Source organism: Elephantulus edwardii, unplaced genomic scaffold, assembly GCF_000299155.1.
Source record: "Elephantulus edwardii isolate Elephantulus edwardi_28Jun2011 unplaced genomic scaffold, EleEdw1.0 scaffold00267, whole genome shotgun sequence".
Lineage (NCBI taxonomy): Eukaryota > Metazoa > Chordata > Mammalia > Macroscelidea > Macroscelididae > Elephantulus > Elephantulus edwardii.
Window position 1 is genome coordinate 403,028 of NW_006400017.1, and position 21,709 is coordinate 424,736.

The 21,709-nt window shown below is 44.3% G+C and overlaps 1 protein-coding gene across 1 annotated transcript in view; it reads right to left on the reverse strand.

Annotated features, from left to right (window-relative positions):
* LOC102875500 (chromosome unknown open reading frame, human C17orf85) overlaps positions 1 to 12,541 on the reverse strand; it is a 39,400-nt gene extending 26,859 nt beyond the window's left edge. Inside the window, exons 1-3 of the mRNA XM_006899752.1 lie at positions 12,359 to 12,541; positions 9,646 to 9,711; positions 7,444 to 7,549 (exon numbers count right to left, since the gene is read on the reverse strand). Of these exons, the coding sequence (XP_006899814.1) occupies positions 7,444 to 7,549; positions 9,646 to 9,711; positions 12,359 to 12,541 (355 nt within the window). The remainder of the gene's footprint in view (positions 1 to 7,443; positions 7,550 to 9,645; positions 9,712 to 12,358) is intronic.
* Between the last annotated feature and the right edge of the window lie 9,168 nt (positions 12,542 to 21,709).

A 21,709-nucleotide genomic window follows, 5' to 3' on the forward strand; every position in this document is an offset into this window, starting at 1 on the left:
GGATTGATTCAGTGACTGGGGTACTCGGGATGGGTTTGTCAGAGGCAATGAGATTGGCACAGGATAGAGCACGGTTTAGGGCTGTTGTACATAGGGTCGCTATCAATCGCAAATGACTCGACGGCACATAACAACAACACCACCAATGCACACCCATGTCTATTGCACCTCTGTTCGCAATAGCAAAGAGCTGGAAACAACCCAAGTGCTCAAACGGGTAGATAGCTGTGGTATATTCAGACAATGGAATACTATGCAGCATTGAAAAACAAGGAACTCATGAAATATGCAAAATGGATGACTCTGGAGGACATTATGCTGAGCGAAATATCTCAGTCACAAAAGGACAAGTATTGCATAGGGCCACTGTTGGGAGTGACATCAGGATTGAGGGAAGACAGGAAAGGAGGGGAGGAATGATGTATACTACATTGAAACGGATGAGTAAGAGAACTATTTAAAAAGGATATATGATTGGGTATTATTGCCATTACAGAAGTCCAGAATAAAGGCTGCATAGTGGAGTAGACTTGGGGGGAGGAATTGCATAAAAAGAAAAGAGTTCTTCTTTTCAAGAAGAAGAGTGAATTGGGGGGGCAGGGAGAGAAGTGCAACAGTGAATGACTAGAAACCCTAAATCTCTGTAAACTTTCATTAAAATTAATAAAAAAAAATTAAACATAAATGAGATTAAGGGAGCTCTGGTGGCATAGTGGCAAGAAGCTGCACTGCAATCCCAGAGGTATGTGGTTCGAATCCACCAGATGCTCTGCTGGAGAAAGACGGGCAATCTCCTCCTGTACCAGTCAGATCCGATTTGATGGTACACATACAAAAAAATAATTTAAAAAAAAAAATAAAAAATAATGGGATAATCCCAAAGGCACGCGGTTTGAATCCACCAGATGCTGTGCTGGAGACGGAGGGGCAATCTCCTCCTGTGCCAGTCAGATCTGACTCATGGTACACAAGGAAAAAAATAATAAAAGGGGAAAGAATTCCTGGAGCCCATGAAGGCCTCTTGGGAACAGGAACCATATACCCCAAGACAGCTAGGAGGCTGTGGTACAAAGCCACTTTTTCTCACTATAAACAAAATCTCCAAAACCAAAAGGAACACACAGGTCTTAAAATTGAAGATACCCAAGATGAAATAAAATTTTACTTAGGCAAGAGATAGGCTTTATGTTTATAAAACAAAAACAATATAGTGACTCCTGGTAGAAAACCTAATAAAACTAGAGGAACCTGGGGCAAGATAATTCGTGCCCATGGAAGCAGTAGCATGTTGTTGTTGCTGCTGCTGTTGTTGTGTACCGCAGAGTAGGAACCCGAACCAACCCATAGCTGACCCTCCTGAGAGTTTTCAGAGGCAATAAATCTCACGGGATTAATTGCCCATCCTTCTCCCGCAGAGCAGCTGATGGCCTCAAACTGTGTTCCTTCTGGATTGCAGGAAAGCCTCTTGCCACTAGGCCACCAGAGCTCCCTAATATGTTTAAATACATGCCTATATGTTAACTTTATTGTGTTGCTTATGTCACTGAGTCAGAACCAACCCATAACTGACTCTCCAAAGGCAGTAAATCCACGTAGCAGATGGTGGATTTGAACTACAAGCAACACAAATCTAAATGACTAAGGTCAGGATATATAGCAATATGGGAAATGTTGGTCCTCAATATGGAAAATGTCTTTTCAAAGAAAAAGAAAAAAAGTCATGTGAAAACAAAAAAGAAAGTCTACACCCAGAAAAGAAATTAGAAGGAAACACCACAAAATGTTGACAGTATGTTTATGTGACAGACATGGACAACTTTTCTTCTTACTCTACCTTCCATGCTTTCAGTAGCCAGGAAATACTTTTAAACATCTAATTAAGAAAAGGTTATAAACAGTCCAGAGCAAATAGGCTCATTAAAAAAAAAAAAGCTAATAGATTTTGTTCTCTGTTTTTAAGTGTTTGGGGCAAAAATTCTTTGGGAAGATGATGCACGGGGGGGGGGGCGACCATGATTCTTTTTTTGGCTATTTCACTGAAAACAGAATAGTTATTATTAAGAAAAACAAAACCTGCTATCAGAAACAGCAGGAAAATCGGTCATTTAATTACTAATATAAATTCTAATTTAAAACTGCATCACAGGGTACATAAACACACAGTTATCACATTTCAGGGCCTGTGAAAAATCACAGGGAATAAGAGAAGGATCTTGAAAAGGACCAATTCTACTGATTTCTCACAAGAGAGGAAAAAAGAAATTACCAAATTGTAGACTGAAAAGTTTATCACCAGTCTCTGAAAATTTTTAAAAATAAGATAGAACTGGTGATCTCTTAAGAAATTACATCTTCTCTCATTGGAAATGACACAAATTTGCTAAGAACTAAGCCACAATATTTTTTGACAGGATTATTAGGAAACAAAAGTCAAAGAATATCATAGATGGTATTCTGACTTCATTAAGGTATGTAACCAAGTGCTCTATGACAATAAAATTAAATGTGAGGCCAACAGTAATAGAGTAAAACTTTGGATCAATATTTCATGACCCAAGACAAAAATTATAGTGAAGATATGAAAGGCAGAATTAAGCTGAAAATTAACTCAACTGACTGCAGTCTTGATTAACTTCCTCAGTAACCCACTGAATGGTCAGCTCTGAGTCAGTTCCAATTTGATAGCAGTGAGTTGGTTAAATTAAACTACAGAATACAAAAGACATTTTGATAAGTGTTATTCATGGGAGAAACACCTTGGTGCTCTGGTTGACCAGAAGAGGAATACATTGTAAAACTATGAAATGACTGGGAAGAAAAACAAGAATGAGTCACAATCTTGCCACACTCTCCATGATTCCAACTGCCTAAAATTTAATTGTGCCCCCTGTAAATGTGTTTTCCTTGGTTGGGCCATGATTCTCTGTATTTAGGATGCAATGATGTAATCTGGCAGTTATGCAAAGATGCCCCATGATCTGAAAAGCAAATCCACTGTAAAAAAACTAAGAGTGAAATGCAACATCCTTAATCTAGTCACAGCTCTGATTTAACATAAAGAGAGTTTTCCTGGGCTTCGACCTGAATGAGTTTTATCGTATAAAAGGAGAAAAAACTGAGGAAAAAGAAAGGACCCCAAACCACCAAGAAAGAAGAACCAGGAACAGAGCACATCTTTTGAAACCAAGTCCCACACTGGAAAGCTTGATCCAAGGCAAGCCAAGACACACAGCAAGCTTCAAGAAATGCCAGGCCCACAGGTGTTGACAGAAGGCAAGGACCTTCCTCTAAAGCCCACAGTGAGAGCAGTCTTTCCCCCAGAACTGACAGCCTCAGTTCAGATTTCCAGGTCCTGAACAGTGAAGAGAATGAATTTCTGATTGTTAAAGCCATCACTTGTGTTCTTTCTATTACAGTAGCATTAGAGAACTAAGTGATCAACTAGAATCTACATCTCATTTATGAAGGACATTTAGAAACTGGGAAGTCTAGATGATAAGAGACCAGAAAGCTATTTTCTTAGAGAGCTCTGGTGGTGGCCTACTGGCAAGAAACTGCACTGCAATCACAAAGGTATACAGTTTGAATCCACCAGATGCTGTGCTGGAGAAGGAGAGGCAATCACCTCCTGTGCCAGTTGGAACTGATTTGAGGGTACAAAACAAAGGGGGGTGGGGGAAGAAAAGAAAAAGAACAGAAAGCTATTTCCTATAAAGAAAGTTTAAGCCTGTACTCTTCCATGACCTGTCAGTCATTATGTGAGTAAGGAAAGGGCTTAACAGTATTGCTGCAAGAGCTATTCAGTAACTAAGAGAGAAAAGACTAGAAGCCAATTTCTGCTCAACACAAGGATGAAGCCATAAGCTGTCTCATAAATAGTTCTCATGCCATCCCTGAGAAGTATTCAAGCAGAGGCCCACGGGCCATTTAGAGCTTTGCCTAAAGGCTTGTTTGTTACACGAAGTCAGTGGCTGGTTAAGATGGCACTAACGTCTTATGTACTGGTCCTGGGATAGGAAGACCAAAGTTGTTTGAATAACTCAAGAGCAGTATGGCACTCTTAATGCAAAATGTGGCCTGAGCAACATAGGCTTCAGTCAGGCCAGCTTTCAAATCTTGTCCTAGAGATTTACCTAGCTTGGGCAAATTTCTTAACCTTTCATAACCTTTGTTTCCTCACCTGTAAAATACAAATAATATACACCATCTACTCACAGGATTCCCAAAAAGATGTGTTAACCATATAGCAGAGTGACTGACATTCAGTGAGCATTTAACAAATGATACTTTTTACTATTGTTTTTGTTGCTACTACTAAAAATAACTAACACCTGATGTGACTGTAATTGTCAAGATACTTATTCCAACTTCCTTATTTTCCCAAGAGGTTTAGATCACTGCTTGGAGGATGAAGATTGCTAATAATAACTAACAACGATTAGACACAGGGTGCTCCCTAGAGGCAAGGATGGTGATGCTTTGCATCACCTATTTTGGGTATGTTGTTAAGAGGGACTAGTCCTTGGAAAAGGACATCATGCTTAGAAAGGTGCAGGGTGACCCTCAATAAGATAGATTGACACAGAAACTACGAGTCTATCAGGGATGATGAGGATGGCACAGGATAGGGCAAGTTCAGATCTGCTGTTCATAGTCCCTATGAATGGTAGTCAATTGACAGCACCTAACAACAATACACCAAGCACCATCCTAAGAACTATAATGTTCTCTTAGAGCCTATCAACAATCCTGTAAGCATTCCACCAAGGTCAAAGGTCAGCATTTAAATCCAGACAGTCAGACTTCAGAAAACCATGCTCTTAACCACAACACCAGAGGTTCTCAACTCTGGATATACATTAGAATTATCTGGAGAGGGACAAAAACATTAACAAACACTGAGGCCTTTCTAATGCCTCCCATTAGGATTTCAACTGCTTTGGGATGGTTGGTAGTATTTCTAGAAAAGTTTTCCATGTTTCAGAAACACTATCCTAGGCTATTCAGTGTCTTAGATGAAGATCAGGTTGTGATAAGCAAACTGCGCCACGAGATATCCCAGGCAGGGCTACCACCTTTTAGGAATTTCTTTAGAAACATGATTTAATAACTCTTTGCTCTGGTTTTTTAAAAAAGCAAGAAACACTTAACATTTAACCCCATACAGCAGACCAACTCAAGTAAATCTACTTGCCCATCTTATAGAAAAAGAGACTAAGACTTAAAAAGTCTCAATAAAGTGCCCACAAAGTAAGAGCAGATTCCAAAAGGGAATAATGATTGCTACAGAGCTCTAACAGAGGTAGGGAAGGATTTCACGTGGGTAACTAGGGAGTCTTCATGAGGAAATAACATCTGGAGTCATGATGAGCCCGGGGACAAGATGGCAGCAAGGAACTGTCATGGGGGTAGCAGTACATACTCACTAGGTCACTGCCATCAAGTCAGAACCCACTCACAGCTGATGCTCTAGCAGGTTTTCAGAGGCTATAAACTGTGGGAAGCCAAATATCAAATTTAATATCAGTAACAAACCAAGCATTATATCAGGATATGAAGGAGGTGCAATGTTGTTGTTGTTATGTGCCGTCGAGTCGCTTGCGACTCATAGCAACGCTATGTACAACAGCCCTAAACTCTGCTCTGTCTTGTGCCAATCACACCATCTCCGATACACCCATCCCGATTACCCTAGTCACTGAATCAATCCACCTCACAGAGGGCCTTCCCCTCATGCACTGTCCCTCCAACCTCCCAAGCATGATGTCCTTCTCCAAGGACTGGTCCCTCCTTACAACATGTCCAAAGTATGTTAGACGGAGCCTCAGAATCCTTGCCTCCAAGGAGCTGCCCAGTTTGACCCTTTCCAGGATGAATCTGTTTGTTTTCCTAGCAGTCCATGGTACGCTCAATATTCTTCTCCAGCACCACAGCTCAAAGGCATCAATTCTCCTTCTATCCTCCTCAGTCATTGTCTAACTGTCTGATGCACAAGTGATTACAAAGACCATGGCCTGTATCAGGCGCACCTTAGTCTCCAGAGAGACACCATTGCTCTTCAGTACTTTGGAGAGGTCCCTAATAGCAGACTTTCCCATCACAATGCGTCTTTTAATTTCCTAGCTACTGGTGCGAGAGTGTTGACTGTGGAGCCAAGCAAACTAAAGCTGTGCACAATCTCAATCTCTTCACCCTGTGGCACTAAGGCATTCCTTAAGAGTCCACGTAATTCTCAGTTCCTATTTATTGAATCCTTCCCTCCTGAGATAAACATGTTGTTGTTGTTGTTGTTGTTGTTATGTAAGCATAAGGTAGACAACAGAGAAGAACTGGGCATTCTTTACAAAAGACTTCCCCATGATCCTTTGTTTTTGTTTACTACTTTTGTTTTCCTTTGTTTACCTTCCTTATGATTCTCATTAAAAACCCAGAAAGGTGTAGCATAGGGGCTGCAGTTCTCGCAGCTGTTAGGCCCCTGCTTTTATGCTTTCTGACCTGATCCCCATTCCTGCGTATCCCCGTCTCTGTCTGTCTCTGTCTTTTCCTTAGGCAACCAACAATAAACCATAATTGAGGAGACTGCACATCTTTCTGTCTCAGAGCTACTGGAGGATTCAAATTCTCTGCCTTTGGGTTGGCAGCACAACTCTTTAACCACTATGCTATCAAAAGTAACACATGGAGGGGCATGACCAAGACCAGAACCAAGTTGGCAAGAAGAGATTGTCCCAGGATTAACAGTACACAGACATAGTGAACTACAGCATTTTCAAAATTATGTTCTAAGAGAATACTCAAAGGAGCCAGTGAGCCCAGACCACATAGCTCTACACGTGTCCTAAGCCTTCACTGGACTTTTCTGAAACAAAAAAATCCACTCAAGCAGGAGCCTAGGAATCCTAGTCTGTGGGGGATGCCAAATCCTATTTCCAACTTGAGCTAGTAATACATGCAAAAAAAAACACCCAAAAGCAACTTTCGAAATTAAGCCCTGTGTCCAAATTACTGCACCCAATAGAACGAAGTGGTAAAGATCATGGCCCCCATTTTAAAGCACAACAGAACACAAATCCAGGCGAGCTCTGGTGGCCTAGTGGCAAGAAGCTGCACTGCAATCCAAGAGGTGCATGGTTCGAATCCACCAGATGCTCTGCTGGAGAGGCAGGAACAATCTCCTCCTGTACCAGTCAGATCTGATTTGACAGTACACACAAAAAAATAATAAAATAAAATAAAATAAAAAAAAAAACACAAATCCAGTGCCTCTGAGTTGATTCCAACTCAGACTTATCTCCATTAAGTTTCTGATGTTGTAAATCTTTATGGGAGACTTCCCATCTCTCTCCCCGGGAGTGAGTGACAGATGTAAGCAATACCCTATGCACTACACCACTAGCGCTCCTGGTGGAAATGTGGGGGAAATTCTTACAACATATCCTATACCTTTTTTCATCATGTCTCGGTCCAAGGTTACATTTCTTTGGGCAAGGTTTACTTCTGATCGAAAGTGGAAGCGCTTGGCTCGCTGTTCTTTCTTTTCAATTGCTTCCTAGAAAGAACAGGAAACATCAAACTAGTAAACATGAAGGAAGAAAGTTAAATCAAACATGGTGCAACAGTGACAATCCTAAAACAAGTCAGAAGGGAAGTACAACACTGTATCTTGAGTTAGTTTTTGCAGATTCACATTGGGGAGTGGGTACACTAACACTGTAGCCATGCTCTCCAAGAACTGTGCCTATCACTGTGCCTGGGATATAGCAAGAACGCAATAATATTTGCTGACTGAAGGAATAGTGCTTTAGAGCTTATGAAGTCCCCTGACATTTCATTTATTATTAACAATCAGGTGAACAAAGTGCAGCTAAACAATCTCAACATCCCAATTTTCCATGTTTGAAAACAAAGGCATAATCAAGTTAAAAAGCTCTGCTGGGAGCACCTAAGCTGGTGAGGGGCAGACCTTCTGAATCCAGTGCTATTTCTAGGTGCCCCCCCCACCTACAATGCCACCATTCCTCTTCCTCTGTACTCAGGGTAATCGCACCTATCACGCTTTTCCACATTCGGCCTCCCTGAGCAGTCCTAGAGCTATTTGCCTGTTTAAAAATAACATCAATGCCAAGAATCTCTCTCCTCCAATTCAGCCTTGCCTCTGTGGAATTGCCAGTTTTCATTTTTAAGGGACAAAAAGCACTGGAGCTTCCCTGCAAAACAAAATAATCAGCTCTGTTAAGTTTTTTCAAGAACTAAAAAAATCCAGGTCCAACTGTGGGTTTCTTTCTGCCTGTCACTAATTGTATATTGACTTTGTCACACTAATTGAAGGTCTGACTCTAGAAAGCCTATGGGGATTGGTAAAGCAGTAACACTTCTCCTGGCTCCCAACAGTGATGCTAATTTTCTTTACTGAGGTCTTCCCACTACAGACAACTTATCTACCTTCCTTTGGTAATAACTTAAGTTCCAATATTGGGGAAGTACCCTTTAGCTCATGTATTTTCTTCCTTATGATGTCAAGCACTATGTGATCAAGAATAATACAATCTACTACTTTTGTAATTACAATAAGAAAACATTTTATTTCATTCCATTTTCTTGTTTGTCTGAAGGTAGCCAGTTCTGTTCCTTCCAGGCTTTAAATTGCCTAAGATAAATTGAGATCTAGACAAAATAATAAAAGGCAAGTATGACATATTTTTGTTTTATTGCAGTCAATATAGTATTATTATTTAGAATCACTCACAATACTGTTTCAAACTTAACTGTATACATTAGAAACAGAAAGACTACCTAATAGATACAATCAGTTACAAGCAACATATATGGAGTGGCTATTTTTAGATATAGAGTGTTTTTAAGAAAAAGATTAAGTATGGCTCAGTGAAATGTTACAATGAAGTTTGTAATCTAGCTAGTAGCAATCACTGTTAAAAGGAATATTCTCAGGTACTTCAAATAATTGAATTGACTTAGTCTGCAAAATTTAGACAGTCATGCAATCAGGGAACCCTATTTTTCTAGTCCTTCAATCTGTGAGGAATTTACAAAGGACCTATTATGTGTCAAGAAATTTCACCTTTTTGTTTCATTTAAAATTGATACAACACACATTTTTAAAGGATGGATAAAGTATCAAAAGAAGTATTCTCAACACAGAAATGGTTAAGCACAAGCATCATAGTCTAGTGCTTTTTGGGTTTTTTGTAGATATAATGCTACTGGGTTGTTTGAGGGATGAATGAGATTCTCTGCATAAAAAACAATTTAAAAAAAAAAACAACCCCAAAATTGGGAGCTCTGGTGGCCTAGTGGCAAGAAGCTGCACTGCAATCCCAGAGATATGTGGATCAAATCCACCTGATGCTCTGCTGGAGAAGGAGGGACAAGCTCCTCCTGTCCCAGTCAGATCCGATTTGACGGTACACGCACAAAATAATAAAATAAAAGAAATAAAAACAAAACAAGGAAAGATGCCCTCATTTAAAAAAATAAAAACAAAACAAAAAACCACACACCCAAAATTTTAACCTATCAACAAGGGGAAAAAAGGAGACAAGCAGTAATTACTATGAGGTTATGTCCTAGGGACCAAGTTCCTAGGGCAATCATCAAACTGAATAAATAAATCATGGCCCGTTTTACCTTGGAGGTGACATCGATTCCAGTGATGAAGCTGCCAGCCTTGTTTTCATATCTTCTGCTTGTATCCTAACACAAAAGAGAAGGGTGAGAAATGCTGACAATGGAGGGAAAATCCATGATAAGCAAGACTGACAACTGATTCTTTTCAGTTTTTGGTTGTTTTTTTTTTAACAGCATTCCCTCTTCAACTTAGATAGCACTTATATAAAGCTTGATCCTGTGATTCTAAGGGGAAGTCCTTTCTAGATCAGAGCTTGCCCAAAATCTGAAATAATTCCACCAAGTAAAGATATCAAAGTGAATCTAAAAGCTTTGGAGGAAAATGTCAGAGATGAGATGTAGTTACTTCTTATGACCCCAGCTTAAGAGTGTGTACATTCCCCCTGGTAGGCCACCAGATGGAGCATAAGTCTCTACCACAAAGTCCAGATGCTCCAAGAGTTCAAGGGAAAACAATGGAAAGATGGGATTTGGACTTAAAGGAATGAAGTCAGGTTTTTTTTGGTTTTTTTTTTGAAGTCATAGTTTTAATGCTTACTAATTACCTAACACTACAGATTTCTTTTTACCGCTTTGGGCCCATTTCTTCCATAGTACCTGCCTACCTTCCTGATCTTTTATACTACTTTCTCACCTGCACTATAGAACTTTCCATTTCTCCAACAAACAACCTTGTTTTACATTTGCTTTTGCCTCTACTAGGAACACTCTCTTCCAAGTTCACACGCTGTTGGCTTCTTTTTATCATTTAGGGTTCAGCTTAATGGTCACTCTCTCAGAGGGCTCCCCTGACCATCCTTTCATATTCTCCTTCCCACTCAGCAAACCCTCCCAGCCTACTACACTATTTTATTTCCTTCACAACATACACCACTACTGGAAATTATCTCATTATCTGTTTACTATGTGTCCTACAGTAGGAACATATACGTTAGAGGGACCCAGATCTTGATCAAGTACCTAGGGCCAGTGTTCAGTCCACTGGAGGGTGTGTAACTGATGTTGAATTGAATGAATGAAAGGATGATAATACCTACTTCTCAGAGCTGTAGTAATTTGGTTTTCCCTTCTAAGTTGGTGTTTGTGTGTGTGATCTGAGTGAACACTTACAAAGCAAATTGGTTTTCCATTCAGTTATCCCTGTATCTTTTGTTTCATAACATTACTTAAAATATCCACAACGTAATCCCACTTCCCCCACTTCCTTCTTGTAATTCTCATTTCCATTAATCCTTCTACCCTACTTCTTTGTGGGCTTAATCCTTGGGCCAAAGATGCTCTCTTGACCTTACATGTTTGGTTATTCTAGGGAAGGGAATGCCTCTCTAGTGTTATGAGTCACCTTATAGGATTTTCTATTGTTTCGTTGAACCATGGGGTTGAGTTTTGCTTCCGGTTTGAAGGCAAACTAAAGGCCACAGTCCTGGGGTTCCACCTTTCTTTGACTGAACCAGTAAGCCTGGCCCTTTTCTTATGTTTTGCTCCATATTCTCCCCCACTCTAGCCGAGATCTTCTACTGTGATCCCTTTGAGAATGGTCAGCGGTGGTAGTCGGGTACCATCTAATTCTTCGGGTCTCGGGGCTGTGAAGTTGAGGTTCGAGTGGTCCATTAGTCCTTGGGGCTAATCTTTTCTATACATCTTTGCTTTTCTTCCCTCTTCTTGGTTCTGGACAAGGAGAGACCAATAGTTGCACCTTAGATGGCTGCTTGCAAGCTTTTCAGACCCCAGCTGCTACTCACCAAAGTAGGATGAAGAACACTCACTGCCTTTGTGGATGCATGGTCTTTAAACATAATATAATGCAGTAAAAGGGAAGATGCCATCATGTTTATTGTTACTTTATCACTACTGCCTGCCAGCTCTAGTGATCTGATCCTACCTTGTCCGTCAACTCCAGTTTAAAGCAAGACTCACTGACATGTGGTAAAAAAAGCAGTTTGTGGTAGGTGAAAAATTAATGAGAGACCATGCTTATCTAAGGCTAGCCGTCTGAGAATGGCCATGCAACTACCAAACCACAAGCAAAACTCTTCCAATCCCCATTTTAAGAAGAGGAATCCAGGGCCACCACTGCTCTAGACCCTCTGGTTTCACAAGGGATCAGATAACTCGGGTTAAGCTAAGGTGCAGGTCTTAACACTGCAGTGAGTTGCTTGGGGGCAAGATGACAGTCAAAGCTACAAGAGAAACCACGGTGAGTTTCTGCTGCCGGCAAATCCAGACTTCCCTGGAGAGGCAGCAAAGGCCGTGGTGAAGACACCAACAACACTAGCGCAGAACCCACAAGGAGACCTGGATGCCTGGTGGGGGTCGGGGGTGGCGAACAGTTTCTTCTTGACCTCTCCCGGTTCTGTTCCCACCCACAGCCTGTGCATTCTCTCACGCCCAGCCCCTCCTGGCTCGCTCCGCTTCCCAAACAGGCTCAGAAGGAAGCGCAAGGGGTGTCCTCACCTACCCCCAGTTCTCTCCCACCTCCTCCAGCCCCCTCTGCATCCATTTCCGGACGCCCGGTGTCCTTTCTCTCACTCTCTCTCCCCTGCTTCAGGCCAGGAGCGCCCCCCAGCCCCCAGGCATTTGCTCGCCTCTCTCCCCCTCCCTCGACTTCCCCCCGCCGGGGTGCCAGCCACCTCCCCTTCCGGCCCCCTCGGGCGCGGGCACTCCCCTCCGCCACCTCCTCTTCGACCCCCGGTCTCCCCACCTCCGCCCGTACCGGGATCAGTTCCTTCAGCGACCGCCGCACCGGCACAATCTCCAACTCGCCCTCTTCCACCTCCATAGGTTCCGGTTCACCACGCTCCATATCGGGCTCGGCCTCGGGCGAAGGAAGCCCGAGAGTCGGCCCCACCGGGGCCTCCGCCTTCACCGACACTCGCAGGCTCCGTACGGCCGCCATCGCCGCCCGCTGGCCGCACCACTGAGAGGCCCGCCCCACACACACCCGCCTGCTAGAGCGCCGCCACCACTGGCCACAGAGGAGCTGCAGCAGCTACCCAGAGTGTCGCCTGATTCGTCCACAATGTGGTTCTCAGGTCCGCCGCCGCCTGTTGGTTGGAGGAACCACTGCCAGCTAGGGCGGGACCTAGGGCAGAGAAGGAGGAGACAGGACAGAATGGAGGTAGGAGCCAGGGAGAGCTAGAGAGGGCGGGGCTTGGAGGCCCATGCAGTCTAGGGTTAGAAAACATCTAAGCCGTCAGTAAACCTGTGAAAAAAGCTGGCTTTACCAAACAAGCCCCATATGCCAAATATGGTCGTTCTAAGGACTTGAATCCTTACAACTCTATTAAGTAGGCACTCCTGTCATTATACCCATTTCACATATAAGGAAACTGAGGCATAGAAGTTTACCAAGGGGCAGGCTGTTAGAGTAAACCTTGGATCTGGTTATACCATAAGCATTCTAACCCCATAGCCCAGAATGAACTTCGTTTTATCAATTCTGTGTACTTTGTAGATTGCTTTGCTAACCTTTATCTCTCTATTTTTTATCTATATGTTAAGTGTCATCAAGTCATCACTCATAGCTGACCTAGTGGGTTTTCAGAGGCAATAAAATTGTTTGGCAGAAGATTGTTCCATCTTTCTCCCTCAGAGCATCTGGTGGATTAGATTCATGTGCCTTTAGGTTGACAGTACAACTCCTTGCCACTAGGCTACCAGACCTTCCTGTTGCCTTTAGCCCCTTTTATAAACCCAAAAGCTGAGATTTCACAAGAAGATTATGCCTGCCCCAAAGCCAGAGTTTGACCCCTGCAAGCTCAGTTCCCTGCTAGAATCTGAGTCTGGTCTCCACGAACATTTCTAACTTTAACCTGGTTAGGGGAGAGGGAGTGTGTCCTCTCAAGAGTTCCACTGATCAATTTTTGCTTTTGTTGATGAATTTTCACCTTCCTCCTGGTGCATATGCTTGGGCAAATTCTGTTCCTCTTCTGGACCACAGACAAAGCATCTAAGAGGGAGGAGGAGGGATACTTCTCTGCAAGCTGCAATGACCTCCTCACTGATCCTGCTTTTCCAGGTCCACCACACCCATCTCTTTTCTACAATGTAGCCAGAGTAATCTTATAGGTACATATATTCTGGTTGCTGCTTACCTCTAAAGCCAACAAATCAGAAGAAGTGTTGAATCTGCTGTCAAGCAGCTCTCGAAAATGCTAGAGAGAAACAATGTTAGTTTAAAAATTAAGGTGCACCTGACTGAAAAAGAATATTGAATATCTTATGGGCTGTCAAAAGAAGAAACAAATGTGTCTTGGAGGAACTGCAACCAGGTTGCTCCATAGAGGCAAGGCTATCACACTTAATCTCGCATACATTAGGCATGTTTTTAGGCAGTGGCTGGCCCTTGAAAAAAAAGAGATTATGCTTGGAAAAGTATAAGTTCACCCAAAGAGAGAAAGATTGTCAAGGAGATGAACTGATATAGTGACTACCACAGTGGTCTTGAACATGGCAGGGATTGTGAGTGTGATGTTGTTAGGCTTCAATCAGTTGTTCCTAGGGCCACTATGAGTTATAGTGAACTTAATGGCACCTAACAATAACAGGAACTACTTCTACAGCTCCTTGCACTATTCTCTTCCTCACTCTCAGCATCACCTCTTCAGTTCTTGGAAAACAGCATGTTATTTCCTACCACAGGACCTTTGTACAAGCTATTCTATCTGCCTAGAACTCTTTCTTCCCCCTTGACCTAGTTAACTCTTAAACTTCAGATCTTAGCTGAAGCTTCCTTTCTTCTGAGAGCCTCCCTAGCTATTCCCAGAGTCCACCATTCACTTTCCCTATGGCATACTTATATCAGTTCAAAATCATACACAGATTTGCTTGGTAACCTGACTAATGTCCATCCCCTGTACTGGACTGTAAAAGCCATAAGAGCAGAAACAGTATTGTTTTAGCTGTAGATCAGGGCTGCCCCCATCAGTTATTAAAATCACCCCCATCCGTTATTAAAATCACTTACACCATCGCTGATAGCCAGAGGATATTTTAGACCAATTAAGTTAGAATTCCCAAAGGTGGAACTCAGGCATCAGTACTTCTTAGAAAGCTCCTTAGGAAATTCTTAATTTAAATACTTATTGCCATTGATTCGGAAAGACTAATAGCTGACCTTCAAATGAGTTTTTGGAGTTTGTAAACCAAAAGGGAGGAGATTGCTCATCTTTCTACCCTGGAGCAGTTGGTGAAGTCGAACTGCCAGAAAGGTGTCACCTTTGTGTTAGCAATGCAACTTCTTACACACAGGCCATTCATAGCTCCCTAGGAGATTCCAGCAGGTAAGTAGGCTGAAAACTGACTGCTTTAGGTTGGATAGGGAGTAGCAAGGAGGGGAGGTAGAGGCAGGCGAGAGGCCCTTTGTCAGCTTTGGAGTGGATCTCCCCAAGGAACCTGAGTGGGTAATGATGACACAGATTGCCTTAAAGGAGAAGTAGACTATGGGCAAGAGGAATTCGCTCCCTTGTGGAAACTTCTCCAGCATCTGTGAGATGGTTCAATTTGGATTCTGAGGAAGACTGTGTATAGAATAGTTTGACTAACACTTCTGCTAGATTGCAGTCATGCTTCAGGATGCACTGGTGCTTTAAGAGTATGAGGGGCCAGTATCTCCAGGAGGCTGAAGGACTTGGGGTCACAGGACTCTCAATGCAGAGAAAATAGACCACTGCTAGGACAAACATTGATTGGAACTACTGCAATGGTACAGCAAGCTAGCATGTAACGGGACAAAAAGGCTCTGTGAAAGGCATTAAAGCTAAAGGGGCAGAAATTGGGTCTGTGCTCACAAAGGAAGTCTGAGCAAGTCTGTCAGCTGAGGCACAAGACGTGGAAGACCAGAAAATGCCAGACATGCACAGTCCAGAGAAGGGGTTTAGCAGGGGTCAGGTGCCCAGAGGTAAGGTGCTGCCCTTGTGATTCAGTTGAGATACTTTCTTTGAAGGGTCTTCATCATGATGGAGTGGTGAGCAGTTGTAATTGTTAATGCGTAAGGCTGTGGTTCCTGGGCTCTGGTTCCAGTCTTGTAGGAGTTGGGTCAGGCACCATGGATACATCCAGGGAGGGCTTCCTGGAGGAAGTGACATGGAGTTGGTAGGGGTCTAGACAGTGATGAGGGGAAAGATAGGAGCTGAGGTCGGGGATGCTGACCACTCCACCAGGATAAGCTGATGCCAGACTGGTCAGACTTGAGTGGAAACTACCCACTTGGGAATGAGAGGCCCAGGCTTTGTTTCGGAGATCTCCTAACTAGAGAAATGGATGTATGCAAAGACCCTAAGGATGGGGTTGGGTCTGGAGATCTAAGGGGAATTTGTCATTGGCAATGTGGACAGGGATTGCTGCTTTCTCGGAAGCTGTGTGTGTTGGCGGGGGTGTTGTTGAATACCACTGAGTCAGAACCCGAGGCAGTAAATCACAATGAAGAAGATTGCCCGTCTTTCTCCTGTAGAGCAGCTGGTGACATGAAACATATACCATTGGGTTAGCAGTACAATTCCTTACCACTGAATCACAAGGGCACCCCGTGTGCAGAGTAGTCATTTAAAAGTATGGAATGGAGTGGCAGGGATGTCCTCAGAAGCCCAGGGTACAGGATTGTCTTCATTCTGGGTGGCTGGGACTCTGCTTAGAGAGGCCAGGGGAGAATTGTGGATAGGTCGTACGTGGCCCTGTGAGCCACCTGAAGCCCAAGAGGAGACCAGGAAGGTCTGGAGTGGTGAAGGGTTCTCTTAAGCCAGAGCTGTTTTGTGGGTAAGACTGAGAGGACAGGCCTCCCCTAGCCTGAGGTGAAGGCTGAGGAGAGATGAAAGGGCTTAAGCGTGGAGAGTGTGACTCTATCATGTGTTGATAGTTCTGTCGGTCTCAGTAAGAGGGAAGGTTGGAACCCTTGTGACCCAGGCCACCCTTCTTTCTTACGTTGAGGATGATGGGGGTTCAAGGAATAGAGACCATAGGAAAAAAGCCGCTGTGGGATCCACAGTCTAAGACTCACTCTGAGGGGACCCAGGCTTCTCAGGGCACACCCTGGACCCTCAAAGTTTTTTGTTGATGCACCCCTGGAGCTGGACTCAGCTCCTCTATGTAGTTAAGTCGAATGGTAATGGCCACCAGGTCCAATTTCCCCAGCTGTCCTTCTGTGTAGGTCTCGGTCATCTCAAAACACCACTCACTGTCATCCAGTGAGAACAGACTCACAACTGGCCCTCCATTGGGTTTGTGAGTCTGTATGTTGCACAAAAGGAGATTGTTCATCTTTCTTTCATAAAACCACTGGTGGATTTGAACCACCAGAGAGTCTTGGCCTCTGGGTTGGTACGGTAACTCCCTAGGGATTACACCATCTGCATTATCCACTATTGCTTCAACAGAGATAACACAGTGAGTGGCTTTAACAAACAGAAACGTATTCTCTTACAATTTAGGGGGCTAGAAACTCAAATTAAGGATGCTGACTCTAGGTAAGTTCCTCTCAATGTGTTGAATGTAGAGGAAGATGGTTGTTTCCTTCACCTTCTATAGGCCCACCATTCCACAAAGACTTCCATGCATCTTAGCCTTTCTCTGTACCTAAGAACTTTGTCTCCAAGGAGCCCAGGTCCAAAAAAGACACACATTATTTCTGGAGATTAGTTTTGGGTGGTGCTAACGACGTCAGTCTAGAGACTAAGGTGCGCTTGATCCAGGCCATAGTCTTCGCAATTGCTTGCTATGCATGAGAGCTGGACAATGACTAGGGATGATAGAAAGAATTAATGCGTTTGAGCTATGGTGCTGGAAAAGAGTGTTGAATATACCATGGGCTGCTAGGAGAACAAACAAGTTCAGTCAAGGACTCTGAAGCTTCTTCTGACATACTTTAGACATGTTACAAGGAGGGACTGGTCCTTGGAGAGGGACATCATGCTTAGGAGGGTGGAGGGACAGCGCAAGGGAGTAAGTCCCTCTATGAGATGGATTGATTCAGTCACAGGGATAATGGGGGTAGGTGTGTCACAGACAAAAAGGCTGGGATAGAGCAGGGTTTAGGTCTCTTATACATAGGGTCACTATGAGTGGCAAGCAACTCGATGGCACATAACAAGACAGCTCTGGTGGCCTAGTGGTAAGAAGTTGCACTGCAATACTGAAAACACACTGTTTGAATCTGTCAGCTGCTCTGCGAGAGAAGGATGGGCAACCTCCTTCAATGCGATTTCCTGCCTCTGAAAACCCACTGGAGGGTCAGCTTTCAGTTGATTCCCTCTATAGTACACAGCAACAAAGATGTGTCCTCCTCCACCACCACTGGCTGAATTTCCTGCCCTTTTACCTCTGTGAGATAAAAGGTTTTAGAAGGACACTCCCTGTATATCCAATTAGGTCTGTGATGGGATTAAGAAGTGTTTCATTCCATACTTAAGCCTCCTGCAATTATTTGGTTTATCAGGCTCAGGGAGGATCATTACATAGCTTCCTCATTTTATTTACATACAAACACTCAACACGGGGTTTTGTTGTTAGGCACTGTGACTCATAGCAACCCTACAAATGAAAGATCTGAACCTTGCCCTATCCTGTGTCATCCTTACTATCAATCCATCTAGCTGAGGGTCTTCCTCTTTTGCTAACCCTCCACCTTTGTATACACCCGGATGTCTTTTTTTCCAAGGATTGACCCTTCCTGATGACATGCTCAAAGTATGTGAGATGAAGCTTCACCACCCGCACCTCTAAGGAGCACCTTGGCTGCACCTGCTGTTCCTCCAAGACAGAGACGTGTATTATATGTATTTGGGAGGTTGAGGAAGACAACTCGATCATGACAGTTGTTATTATGTGCTCTCAAGTCGCATGCAACTCACAGTGACCCTATGTACAATAATAGCTCTGAACCCTGTCCTATCCTAAACCAGTCTCACCTACCCCCATTGCCCCAGTTACTGTGTCAACCCATCTCACATGGGGTCTTCCTCTCCTGCACTGTCCCTCCACCCTTCCAAGCATCAGTCCAAGGACTGGTCCCTCTTGGCCACTATCCAAAGTATGTGAGCTGGAGCTTTAAAATGCTTGCCTTCAAGGAGAAACTTGGTTTCACCCTCTCCAAGACAGATCTATTTGTTCTCCTGTCAGTCCATAGTATATATGCTCAATACTGTTCTCCAGCACCCCAACTCAAAGGCATCAATTCTTCTTCTGGCATCCTTTGTCATTGTGCAGCTCTCCGATGCATAGCAAGTAATTGCAAAGGCCGTGGTCAGGCCAGGTGCACCTTAGTCTCTAGACTGACATTATTGCATGCAGAGTTCTGTTTTCCCAGAAGCGGTGGCAGGAAAACCTAGGTGAGGGCTATGTGGACTAGGGCTCTAACCTTGCTCTTCTCTGAATGCGCATGTGTCTCTGGGTGAGTCACTGCTGTCTGGATATTAGTTTCTGTCTTGGGCTGGATTCCCTAGAGAAGGAAAGCCAATGACACAAAGAGATTTGTTTCAGAGAAATGACTCAAGTGCTTATAGAAGCTGGCGAGTCTGAGGATCAGACCTCAGAAAAGAAACCTCTCTGGAAGCTAATGAGCCCAAATGGTTGGTCAGCAGAGTCCAAGAAGCTTGGGGACTGCAGGTTCAGGGAATGACAAATCAGAGGTCACGTCACAGGCTCTAAGACTGCACGGTCAAGTTCAGAGGTCATGAGCCAGGTGCAAAAAAATCTCTGACTCCAATATATTCAATGCAGATCACACTTCAGAGGACACTTCCCCTTCATTAGATCAAGCTGATCTGATCTTACAGACCCACCTCCAGTCCTGCATCACTAGATCCCAGAGGTCAGCACATGGATAGCCACATAATACTAAGGACTATGTTGATAGATATTATGAGCCGTTTCCCTCCCTATGGGTGAGGACAGGGGTGGGAAGGTGGGGGTGGATGGCTTCTAGGTGGATGTCAACATGTGGTGGAAAAGGCATTAGGCACCTGGATGTTCTGATTGAAGGCCCTATGGTCCTTTTCCAAAACTCTTAGTGAGCTCTGGTGGCCTAGTGGGTAAGAGGTTGTTCTGCCAATCCAAAGGCAGGCAGTCTGAATCCACCAGCAGCTAGCTGACAGGAGTCAGATGGGCAATCTCCTGTGTAATTACAGCCTCTGAAAAGCTGCTGGAGGGTCAGCTATGAGTTGGTTCCAACCTGATGGCACACAACATTAGCATGATGAACTTGCCTAGGGTTGGGTGAACACGTTAGTGAACAGTCTAGGGATTTCTGGATTGCACAACAGCCGCTGGAAGGTGAGGTCTGCTTTGACAAGCAGAGGCAGGAACTGGGGAAAGGCAGGGTCCTGGAGGAATGAGTGGACTTGAGGGGCAGTGTGGGGTTGTGGTTGAAGCAAGAGTCAGGATGGCCTCCACACTGGCTGGCAGGGGCCTCAAACACCAAGCTAAGGGAACATAGGTATAGACTTAAAGCCTGTCCAGAAAGACCACACTGGTAGCTGCTGAAAAGATGGACTGGAGAGGGTAAACTGTGAGGAGGCTAGAGACAGTGAGGTTCAAAACTGAGGCTGGGTGCACCTTGGAGCTTGGGAAACTTCTGCCTGCTGCCAGCATTCATGGCTTGGTACAGTCCTCATGGGACTTTCACAGGGAAACCCGAAGCAGGCAGCACTAGCACTGGTTCCCATTTTTCAGATGGGAAAACTGACCCACCATGTCTTGCACTGTCTCCTTCCTGGTCTCCAGGCTCACTGAGCTAGTTTGCCCCAGCGGGCAGCTCCACAAACAAGGGCAAGGATCAGCCAGGCAGGAAGTGGTAAGTGGGTGCTTAGACTGGGTCTGGGTAGAAAGTTCATTGTTCTTCTTTTAAGGGTCTCATTTGCTAAGTACTTACTGTGTCAGGTGTTTGGTACAAGGACATCTGCCCTAAGGAGAACTCCCAGGAGGAGCTGACATTACCCACAGAGGACAGATAAAGAAACCTCAGCTCCTCAAATCCTTGTCAAAGGTCAAGTTGCAAGATCTGGACTCAGGCCCAAGGCTGTATAGTGACCACTGTCAGTGAGGGCTTGTGGTGATGTGAGTCCCTCCTGGGCCAGGCCTCAGCTCCCCCGCAGCCCCTCAGAGACAAGATGGCTCACTCCTCAACACCCTGCTCTTCCCAAGAAAGGGGAGACGGGCCTTACCACCTCTCAGGAACCTGGGCTCCATCGTGGATTTTACCCCTCATCCCTCAAAGACAGCCCTTCTTCCCCTCACTAAAGCCCCAGGGCCCAACCTCCCACACACTCCTGTCCTGCTCAGGGACTTCAAGAACCGAAGACCGCTCCCCAAAAGCAGAGCTAGCTGGTGGGAAAGATTATATGTCAAGATGCAGAAAATACACACACAGAGAGAAAGACAAAGAGAGAGAGACAGAGAAAATGATTAACTCAAGAAAGGGCTTTTATTATTTTTAATTCACTTCCTGGGAAGTTAATTTTTCAAAACACTGTTACGGAGTTTGTTCACTGTGTTATGCTGTCAATCATTCCCCAGAGGCAGGGAGATCACCCCCTCCAGACCCTCAGCCAGTGTCACCTTACCCACACCCACCTCTGAGCTCTCCAAGGGCAGATCCCTAGAGCCCCTAAAACTTCCAGGCCCCTGCACAAAGATGCCCAAGAAAAACTCGCTTATCTGTGATTGGCTTTAAACATGCCTCCCTTTAACTCTATAGCCAAACACATTGCCATCTAGTCTTTTCTGACTCCATTGGGATTCCTGAAGCCATAAATCTCAACAGGAGGAGACTGCCCATCCTTCTACCACACAGTAGCTGGTGTATTCGAACCACTGACCTCTGGGTCAGCGGGATAACACGCTAACACACTAAGCCACCGAAGCTCCTTTCAACTCTATAAAGGTATTATTTAAAACAGTACAGAATTCTTTTTAAGCCCTGGGTTATGCTACCCCTGCTGGAGGGCAGAGGCGCAGGGAGATACGTGGACCCCGTGACAGCAGGCCGTATTCTGCTCATAGCCTTAAATAGACATAGAAAGTATATTACAGATGCATGTACCAGTGCAAGACATGCAAGTGTGCTGTGTGCAGC